Source organism: Panulirus ornatus, chromosome 11 (assembly GCF_036320965.1).
Source record: "Panulirus ornatus isolate Po-2019 chromosome 11, ASM3632096v1, whole genome shotgun sequence".
Lineage (NCBI taxonomy): Eukaryota > Metazoa > Arthropoda > Malacostraca > Decapoda > Palinuridae > Panulirus > Panulirus ornatus.
This window is the reverse complement of record NC_092234.1, coordinates 20,204,513-20,216,355: the sequence shown is the minus strand read 5'-3', so window position 1 is coordinate 20,216,355 and position 11,843 is coordinate 20,204,513. Positions and strand designations below refer to the sequence as shown.

At 38.9% G+C, this 11,843-nt stretch overlaps 1 protein-coding gene across 3 annotated transcripts in view; it reads right to left on the bottom strand.

Moving 5' to 3' along the window:
- Positions 1–7,488: 7,488 nt before the first annotated feature.
- LOC139751360 (phosphatidylinositol 4,5-bisphosphate 3-kinase catalytic subunit alpha isoform-like) overlaps positions 7,489–11,843 on the bottom strand; it is a 230,685-nt gene continuing 226,330 nt past the window's right edge. For all 3 annotated transcript variants that reach the window (XM_071666721.1, XM_071666722.1, XM_071666720.1), the window contains exon 20: positions 7,489–7,698. In XM_071666721.1, the coding sequence (XP_071522822.1) occupies positions 7,543–7,698 (156 nt within the window). In that variant the 3' untranslated portion in view covers positions 7,489–7,542. The remainder of the gene's footprint in view (positions 7,699–11,843) is intronic.

Sequence of the window (11,843 nt, the reverse complement as noted above, 5' to 3'; positions counted from 1 at the left end):
GGATGGGGAGAAAGAATACCTCCCACGTATTCCCTGCGTGTCGTAGAAGGCGACTAAAAGGGAAGGGAGCGGGGGGCTGGAAATCCTCCCCTCTCGTTTTTTTTTTTTTTTTTTTTTTTTTTTTTTTTTTTTTTTTTTTTTTCCAAAAGAAGGAACAGAGAAGAGGTCCAGGTGAGGATATTCCCTCAAAGGCCCAGTCCTCTGTTCTTAACGCTACCTCGCTATCACGGGAAATAGCGAATAGTATGAAAAAAAAAAAAAAATATATATATATATGATAGAGTTGATAGAGATGCTCTGTGGAAGGTATTAAGAATATATGGTGTGGGAGGCAAGTTGTTAGAAGCAGTGAAAAGTTTTTATCGAGGATGTAAGGCATGTGTACGTGTAGGAAGAGAGGAAAGTGATTGGTTCTCAGTGAATGTAGGTTTGCGGCAGGGGTGTGTGATGTCTCCATGGTTGTTTAATTTGTTTATGGATGGGGTTGTTAGGGAGGTAAATGCAAGAGTTTTGGAAAGAGGGGCAAGTATGAAGTCTGTTGGGGATGAGAGAGCTTGGGAAGTGAGTCAGTTGTTGTTCGCTGATGATACAGCGCTGGTGGCTGATTCATGTGAGAAACTGCAGAAGCTGGTGACTGAGTTTGGTAAAGTGTGTGGAAGAAGAAAGTTAAGAGTAAATGTGAATAAGAGCAAGGTTATTAGGTACAGTAGGGTTGAGGGTCAAGTCAATTGGGAGGTGAGTTTGAATGGAGAAAAACTGGAGGAAGTGAAGTGTTTTAGATATCTGGGAGTGGATCTGGCAGCGGACGGAACCATGGAAGCGGAAGTGGATCATAGGGTGGGGGAGGGGGAGAAAATTCTGGGGGCCTTGAGAAATGTGTGGAAGTCGAGAACATTATCTCGGAAAGCAAAAATGGGTATGTTTGAAGGAATAGTGGTTCCAACAATGCTGTATGGTTGCGAGGCGTGGGCTATGGATAGAGTTGTGCGCAGGAGGATGGATGTGCTGGAAATGAGATGTTTGAGGACAATGTGTGGTGTGAGGTGGTTTGATCGAGTGAGTAACGTAAGGGTAAGAGAGATGTGTGGAAATAAAAAGAGCGTGGTTGAGAGAGCAGAAAAGGGTGTTTTGAAGTGGTTTGGGCACATGGAGAGGATGAGTGAGGAAAGATTGACCAAGAGGATATATGTGTCGGAGGTGGAGGGAGCAAGGAGAAGAGGGAGACCAAAGTGGACGTGGAAAGATGGAGTGAAAAAGATTTTGTGTGATCGGGGCCTGAACATGCAGGAGGGTGAAAGGAGGGCAAGGAATAGAGTGAATTGGAGCGATGTGGTATACCGGGGTTGACGTGCTGTCAGTGGATTGAATCAAGGCATGTGAAGCGTCTGGGGTAAACCATGGAAAGCTGTGTAGGTATGTATATTTGCGTGTGTGGACGTATGTATATACATGTGTATGGGGGGGGGTTGGGCCATTTCTTTCGTCTGTTTCCTTGCGCTACCTCGCAAACGCGGGAGACAGCAACAAAGTAAAAAAAAAAAAAAAAAGAAAAAAAAAAAAAAATATATATATATATATATATATATATATATATATATATATTTATCCCTGGGGATAGGGGAGAAAGAATACTTCCCACGTATTCCCTGCGTGTCGTAGAAGGCGACTAAAAGGGAAGGGAGCGGGGGGCTGGAAATCCTCCCCTCTCGTTTTCTTTTTTTTTTATTTTTTTTTTTCCAAAAGAAGGAACAGAGAAGGGGGCCAGGTGAGGATATTCCCTCAAAGGCCCAGTCCTCTGTTCTTAGCGCTACCTCGCTAATGCGGGAAATGACGAATAGTATGAAAAAAAAAAAAAAAAAAATATATATATATATATATATATATATATATATATATATATATATATATATATATTTATTTATTTTATAAAAAAAAATAATATATATATATATATATATATATATATATATATATATATATATATATATATATATATATATATATATATATATATATATATATATATATATATTTTTTTTTTTTTTTTTATACTTTGTCGCTGTCTCCCGCGTTTGCGAGGTAGCGCAAGGAAACAGACGAAAGAAATGGCCCAACCCCCCCCCATACACATGTACATACACACGTCCACACATGCAAATATACATACCTACACAGCTTTCCATGGTTTACCCCAGACGCTTCAAATGCCTTGATTCAATCCACTGACAGCACGTCAACCCCTGTATACCACATCGCTCCAATTCACTCTATTCCTTGCCCTCCTTTCACCCTCCTGCATGTTCAGGCCCTGATCACACAAAATCTTTTTCACTCCATCTTTCCACCTCCAATTTGGTCTCCCTCTTCTCCTCGTTCCCTCCACCTCCGACACATATATCCTCTTGGTCAATCTTTCCTCACTCATTCTCTCCATGTGCCCAAACCATTTCAAAACACCCTCTTCTGCTCTCTCAACCACGCTCTTTTTATTTCCACACATCTCTCTTACCCTTACGTTACTTACTCGATCAAACCACCTCACACCACACATTGTCCTCAAACATCTCATTTCCAGCACATCCATCCTCCTGCGCACAACTCTATCCATAGCCCACGCCTCGCAACCATACAACATTGTTGGAACCACTATTCCTTCAAACATACCCATTTTTGCTTTCCGAGATAATGTTCTCGACTTCCACACATTTTTCAAGGCTCCCAAAATTTTCGCCCCCTCCCCCACCCTATGATCCACTTCCGCTTCCATGGTTCCATCCACTGACAGATCCACTCCCAGATATCTAAAACACTTCACTTCCTCCAGTTTTTCTCCATTCAAACTCACCTCCCAATTGACTTGACCCTCAACCATACTGTACCTAATAACCTTGCTCTTATTCACATTTACTCTTAACTTTCTTCTTTCACACACTTTACCAAACTCAGTCACCAGCTTCTGCAGTTTCTCACCCAAAGTAGCCAATAGCGCTGTATCATCAGCGAACAACAACTGACACACTTCCCAAGCCCTCTCATCCACAACAGACTGCATACTAGCCCCTCTCTCCAAAACTCTTGCATTCACCTCCATTGCAACCCCATCCATAAACAAATTAAACAACCATGGAGACATCACGCACCTCTGTCACAAACCGACATTCACTGAGAGCCAATCACTTTCCTCTCTTCCTACTTGTACACATGCCTTACATTCTCGATAAAAACTTTTTACTGCTTCCAGCAACTTCCCTCCCACACCATATACTCTTAATATCTTCCACAGAGCATCTCTATCATATGCCTTCTCCAGATCCATAAATGCTACATACAAATCCATTTGTTTTTCTAAGTATTTCTCACATACATTCTTCAAAGCAAACACCTGATCCACACATCCTCTACCACTTCTGAAACCACACTGCTCTTCCCCAATCTGATGCTCAATACATGCCTTCACCCACTCAATCAATACCCTTCCATATAATTACCCAGGAATACTCAACAAACTTATACCTCTGTAATTTGAACACTCACCTTTATCCCCTTTGCTTTTGTACAATGGCACTATGCATGCATTCTGCCAATCCTCAGGCATTTCACCATGAGCCATACATACACTGAATATCCTCACAAACCAATCAACAATACAGTCATCCCCTTTTTTAATAAATTCCACCGCAATACCATCCGAACCTACCGCCTTGCCGGCTTTCATCTTCTGCAAAGCTTTCACTACCTCTCCTCTGTTTACCAAATCATTCTCCCTGACCCTCTCACTTTGCACGCCACCTCGACCAAAACACCCTATATCTGCCACTCTATCATCTAACACATTCAACAAAACTTCGAAATACTCATTCCATCTCATTCTCACATCACCACTACTTGTTATCACCTCCCCATTAGCCCCCTTCACCAATGTTGCCATTTGTTCTCTTGTCTTATGCACTTTATTTTCCTCCTAAAATTTAATTATACTCTCACCCCAACTCTCATTTGCCCTCTTTTTCACCTCTTGCACCTTTCTCTTGACCTCCTGCCTCTTTCCTTTATACATCTCCTAGTCATTTGCACTATTTCCCTGCAAAAATCATCCAAATGCCTCTTTCTTCTCTTTCACTAATAATCTTACTTCTTCATCCCACCACTCACTACCCTTTCTCATCTGCCCACCTTCCACGTTTCTCATGCCACAAGCATCTTTTGTGCAAGCCATCACTGCTTCCCTAAATACATCCCATTCTTCCCCCCACTCCCTTACAGTAAACCCCTGATTTAATGGACAGTGAAATGTGTAATCATGTATATGTGCGTTTATGTATATACATGTGTATGTGGGTGGGTTGGGACATTCTTTCATCTGTTTCCTTGTGCTACCTCGCTAACACAGGAGATGACGATTAGTGAAAGTAAGCAGTCCAAAAATCAGCCACAGAGGAGGTGGGTGCTGAGTCAAAAACCCTTTGCGGAGAATGAGTTAATACTTTAATCTCTGAATACCTTTCCTACATGCAAAAAGGTATAAAAGAAGGAGAAATCTATACAAGCCTATGACCCAGCACCCACCTTATTTTCTGAGATTTCTGGACTGCGCCTTCTTCTATACTACCCTATTATAAAGTCATTCCTTGTATAAACAACCTGCCTCATACCACACAATGTCCTCAGAAATTTCATTTTCAGATGCATCATCAACTTTTTTTCCTCTGCATTCAAAGGAAAAATAACTAATTCACTTACTGAATCTACATGCTGACAAAAATCTTCCAAACTGTTCTGAGTTTTGTTGATAAGTTTAAAACATGAGTATAGGAAGAAAAAAGTACCACAGTAGCTAGTAAATATCCATGATGCACCAAGAAGAGTTGCATACAGCATTATCCTAAGTGATACAAATATGAATGCACAATTTTTTGTAATCACTAATAATTAAGTCTACAACCCAATGATAACTACAGTTATAGAAATCAAGATAACAGTTACAGATTTTTTTGAAGCAATGCCCCAAAATTTGTATATTCTTCCATAAAGAATCAGTAACCTAATATAAAGAATTTACAAATGACAGATTACACAACCACAACTAACAGAATATGTTTGAGAAAAATAAATACTTTGTACTCTGAATTCATGGATTTGTATACCAAAGTGATGAAGATCTGTGTACTTGAGCAAGACCAATGAGTTTCTACCACAACTTACAAATCCATGTAGTTATAATACAGCTTTCAAGTTCTCTAAATATGTAAAAATCTGAATAAAATACAGAAATTTCATCATTTATGTTATGAAATTTACATACAATGCTTCTCAAAATCCTACAGAACTCCCTAAGAGAAAGCAAATCACTAGAGATGTTTTGCAATACATCTCTAGCAGATGAGTGATTAAAGAGCAAATGCTATGGACGTCATCTGTGCAGAGTCGGTGTGAATGGAAACAGTCTCACTTGATCATTCAATGTATGAAGTAAAAAAGTAAAAAACACTTATTTAATCATGGAAGTTTATGTTTTCCATTGTCACACTGGGCAAGGGTTGAGGATGTTTAGGGGTGATTTGAGAGACCATATGTGCCTGATCCACTCTAAGAAACTGGGAATAGATATAGTTATGATACACACAAATACTCATTTATAAACCTGCACTTTATGATACACACAAATACTCATTTATAAACCTGCTCTGAGATTCAAAGAATCTGATGTCTGACAAATGGAAAAAATATAAGCTACTCAGTGTTTGCAGGTGAAGGGTGAGCAAACGCATAGAATATATACGGACTGCTAAACCTCGAAGAAGGAAATACCTTCTTTTCTAAACTAAGGTAATACTTCTCTTTGCAAGCCAAGGTTGGATAGTAATCTGCATTACAAAACAATGAGGTGTATGTCCATGGTCATTTGAACAGCTATACTCTATACACAAGGATAAGATTTGGAAATCCACCAAGTCTATGCCACAAAAGACAAAAGGAACCTGGCCAAAATGGATGTGAATACATTAAAAAAACCTGACTTATGGAATGATGAATAGTACAACCTTAAGTACATGCCTTTTAATAAACAACAAATTATTGTATATGCTGAAATGCTGGACTGTTGAATGAGAAACAGCAGCAGTGCAATCTCTTGGTCAATTCATTCACCAGTCAACCAATCATACTAAATCAAGAGAAATCCACAAGTGCCACAAAAACATGGATATAAGATTTAAATATTCATTATGACTAACTCTTTCTCACTTTAGCATGACTGCATCAGGAACAAAGACAAATGATTACATAAAATCTACACAACAGAAAGGGAAAGACTAGACAAGGAAACGATAAAGGCAGGCTGATCAATGCTTTTTTTCAAAGGGATTTTTGTCATAAATGTCTAGCATTTCCTGTGTTAGCAAGGTAGCACCAGGAACAGATGAAAAAATGACCTTGTTCACTTACATTAACTCTCCAGCTAACACGTATAATCCCCTGAAATCAAAGCACTCTATCTTCAGTCAAGCCCTGTAGACCTTCCCTTGGTTTCCCCCAAACACTTCATATGCACTGGTTCAGTCCATTGACAGCATGTCAATCCTGACAAACCACATCACTTCAATTTTTTCCATCCCTTACAAGCAACACACCCTCCTGCACATTCAGGCCCCGAGACTTCGAAATATCTTGCATTCTATCCTTCCACCTCCTTCTTGTTTTCCCCTTTTACTTGTTTCTTCCACTTATGACATGTATACCCTCTTAGTCATCCATTCCTTGATGGGATTGTAACCGCTCAATGTGTGAGACATGGGATCACATGATAATGAATTAGTCATACCAATTTCTAATCTATTAATGTTTCACAAACCTGTCTATCATTTTTAACTTACACATCAAGGACAGATAATCCATGCAAGTGTATGTCAATGTATGCTTATGTCAATGAACAATAATATAAATAATTCTGCATTTGTTTTGGGTAGTTCATTATATCTAACTGCCTATCTCTGAATCCCCAACAATGTTATTTACAAATCTTTTAAACTTTACTTATCCCTTTCCATATTTTCCCATCACAGCAATCACTGGCCGCAAAATGTACAAAAGTTACACACAAATATCAAAGCAGGAGAAGCAAATCATAATTCGGACAAACTTCGTCTTCAATGCTTTTCAGAGAAGTACATCTTTATAGTCGTATAAAGCAAAATTGCTTACAAACATTATCTAAAGAAAAATTCTAAAATGTAATAGTCAAGGCTGTTAAAAACATATACATCACACTAATGTTGTCTAAGTTACTTCAAGTTTCTTCTTAAATATAAAATTTTTGGTTTATACTCTCAGTGGAATTTCATCATATAATGGCTATGTCTGAGACATGGGAGTAGTGAAGAAATACATTTGAGTAAATTTCTCAAGACAAGTCATCAGTCAAAGAGCAATACTACAAACAAAATATATCTTCAGTCACAAGCTAATACCATATCCTCTCCAGTCAGAGAGTTGTCAAACAACTAAAATGGTAACCTTTTACTAAACACCTAATCACTTAACCTTCTACCTATGTTTAACTGAATGGAAGAACCAGTCAAGCTTTGTTGTCCATGCACCTCCATATGCCTCACAAAACTGATTCTGGAAGTATTCTAAAGCTTTCTCTTCTGAAAGCCCCACAGCTAAGGTCTTATGTAGATAGGTCACATCCTCTGGTGTCTGAAAATTGGGTAATCAATAATACACAGGCTTTATGAAACTATACACTGTCTTACTAGGAATTACCCTGTATGTCTACCTATCCCATTAAAGATCAACTACTGCTCTTTCTCAACCATTTCAATACTTTACTCCCAGCATCAAATCCTACTGGCTCAAGAAACAATTCTATCTTTGATTTACATTATTTGTAAAGAGTAGAATGGCATCTGAAATTGACAGCACACCACTGTAAGGTGTCTCCAGGTTCACTTACATTTCACAAAACTTAGGTCTCCACCCCTGCAAAGTCTTGTACACCATTTCTTCTCTTTCAATATTTTCACTACTATTTCATCTAATTATACATTGTCGCTGTCTCCCGTGTTAGCGAGGTAGCGCAAGGAAACAGACGAAAGAATGACCCAACCCACCCACATACACATGCATATACATAAACGCCCACACACATACATATACATACCTATACATTTCAACATATACATACATATAAATGTATACACATGTACATATTCATACTTGCTGCCTTCATCAATTCCCATCGCCACCCCACCACACATGAAATGGCACCCCACCTCCCCCCACGTGCGTGTGAGGCAGCGCTAAGAAAAGACAACAAAGGCCACATTCATTCACACTCAGTCTCTAGCTGTCATGTGTAATGCAATGAAACCACAGCTCCCTTTCCACATCCAGGCAACAAAACTTTCCATGGGGTAATTTTCACTACTATATCACATAATTTTTACCTTAAATTATTTCAAACTGTACGCGAAGTGTTCTTTTAGTTGGGTTCTCTTGCCATATAGCAATCCAGTTAAGGTGCCTACTTTTACATTTTGAACAATGGCTGAAGGTATGGATAAAGGTGTAGTGATTTTATCCCTAGCAATAAGGAAGAAAGTATACTACCCATGTATCTCCTGTGTGACAGAACGCTACTATGGGAGGTACCAGGGGGCTGGAAATCCTTCCATTCTACATTAACTTTCTGAAAGTAAGAACTTGAGAAGACAAGTGATGAATTTTCCTCATATGTTCAGTCATCTATTTCCGAAACTACCTCACTGAGGCAAGAAAGGACCTCCAGTATGACATATGCTTAGTCATGAATTCAACCTACACCCTTCCATAAACCTGAATGATCTACTACACCCAATCAACAAAACTTACACATACTACAGAAAAGCAGCTTGGCACTCAGTACAAATAAATCAAGCACCAAAACTTCAATTAAGATGATTTTCTATCAACAGATCATGCAGTCTCACACTTCATGAACTGATCCTGCAAAAATCACATACCAAAAGAATACAAAGAAAAAACAATCGAAATCCCTCCCACATTACACACCTTAAAAAGAAAAAAAATCCATAGAAATCAGATTACAAATCCAAACTCTAAACACCACAATAACAAACGTTATCACTGAAAGACAAACTAAAAATTGGCATTTCTTTAACACAATCTCAGACCCACAGCAACCAACTCAAGCAAACATTAAAGAAAACTCATGAAGCACTTCAACCAACTCCAAGGAAATTCCTTCACCTAAAAAACACAGAAACATGCTCAAGAGACACTCCTCAAAAATCAGTTCAAACCAACCTCACCCCTAAATAGGAGGCATGAAAAACCTACACAAAATCCATCCAGAAACAACTGCTCACCCACCTATCACTCCTCGTGATACAAGCAATGCAATTATAACCTTAACGCACTCTCCTGCTATAGGATCTGACATATCAAACTTTTGCATGACACAACATGGCCCACTCACAATCCAAGCACTTACAAATATCTTCAACTGCTCCTAGTTACACAACAAAATCCCCGACATCTGGACACTTACCAATATCAATCTAAAATTACTTCAAACCACCAAACTTCCTCTCTCCTTATCGCAATTTATCACATCTATCCAAACTCTGCAAAAAATTTATTAACAGAATCAAGCAAAACATGCTACTCACACCCACACAGAATAGCTTCAGACCCAAACACTACCACCATACTATACAATGAACTCACATAACATGTCCTAGATCAAGGCTTAACTTGCAGTTCATGGCCCATTTCCCAGTGGTCTACAGAATTATAAATGAATGTGAAAATAAATAAATAAATGTATTTTACCACCAGTTCTCTAGTAAGGGTTTGGGTGGTATATATATTTGTTCTTAATTGTGATTTCAGACCCAATATATATATGCTGATGGTGCTCCACAGATAAATCAGGTTTCTCTTAGTGGTCTAAATACATACAAAAAGGTTAAGAATCCCTGTTGTTCATAGAGTCAACCAACCAAAACCCCTCCTCCCACACAGCACTACTGACAATAGACATCAACATAGCATCTGTCTCATGACACATCCTCCCACAAAAAATACTTGATATATCCTTCCTCAACAATCACAAAAAGTGGATATCCAATTTCATAGGTGGCCACCAAGCTGGAGTCACTCACAACAGCTTCACTTATAAAACATTAAAACTCAACTCCGCAATGGAGTTCCCTAAGGGGCATTTCTTCCTCTATCTCCCTTTAAGACCTCCCATTACCTCAGGCAACCTTAACATGTAGATCCTTTAGTACACAAATGACCTCACATTCACATCACAACAGCCTAAGACCACTCTGGCAGCATTCAACATGCAGCACCACTTTACACAACTGGAACAGTGGCTTACCCAGAACAGAATGCCTTGCATCTCCACAAAAGACTTCAATCAGCTTACCCAGAACAGAATGCCTACATCTCCACAAGTCTTCAATCACTCTTTTAACCCCAGACAGAGAAAATTCCAGCTCACACCTTCCAGGCATCACATACAATGCACAGGACATTCACTCGCCACATCGATAACATAAACACAAAAGGATCACACAAACTAAATGCCCTCATAACACTAACTGGCACCACATCTGGATATGAAAAAGAATCCCTCAACGTCTTTCACAAACAATCTATCAGCTATGTCTCACCTGCCTAGTCTTCCACCATATCAAAAGCAAATAAAACTGCAAACCACATAAAATAGGGTATTCAAAACAATCACTGGCTAACTAGCAACCACAAACATTCAACATCTTTGCAAAAAGACAACTTCAACATGCTTTGCACCAAATTCTATGAAGCAACACTAAACCATTCCCACCCAAACCACTAAATAACTAACCACCAATCCTTAAGTAGAAATAAAAGTTTACCCCTGCCTCACACTTCAGTAATCTCTACTTACAGATCCCCTCACCTTCAACAAATATAAAACTGACAAACCATGTACACATTGAAATAACCTTACAAGAACTAAACAACCAACCTCTTAACATAGTTCTTAAACTCCACCTCACCAGGCATACACTCATCAGAAACCACACTTCCTAGACAAATATGAGTCATGTGATCCTCTTTAAGCTCTGGACATCATCCAATACTACAAACACCGTTTCAACTTATCGCAAAACCCCCATGCACACAATGCAATTACGTAAAAGAAGGCACCAAGCACTTGCTACTCAACTGCCCTGCACTTTCTGTGCATATATGCATACACAAAATCACAACACTATAATCTGTGGTATTGACCAGTGGATGTGGTCAGCTTCCTGAACACTGCAAAAGCCTCATATGAGATTACAAATTATCAAAGGTTTTGATACTTTCGATTTAATAATCTGAATAGGAATAGATTCATCTGATTTCATTCATAGTAATAGTTACAAACTTGAGGGCAAATGTTTTACCTTGAATGAGGTGGAGCACTTTTTTTTTCAATAGGACTGTTAATATAGGGAATGATTTATCAATTAGAGGAAAGAGGTGGATGTAAGACTGGAAGTGATGTTAGAAGCAAGGAAGAGGAGTTGCTGAATCAATAGGAGGAAGTGAAAAGAAGATGGAAAGAGTATTCTGAAGACCTAATGAATGAGGGAGGAGAGGCAGCAGCTGTTAAATGCTTGGGTATGGAGTATTGAAAGAAGTCCTAGGATACAAGTGCAAGGGCCTCCAGTAAAAAAAAGAAGGTAAGAAGGACAATAATGAGGCTGCAAGTAGGAAAGGTGCCTAGAGTGGATTTGATTATGGCTGAAATACTGAAGTATGGAGGAGAAAGTGTGAGGGAGCAGATGCATCTTATATAT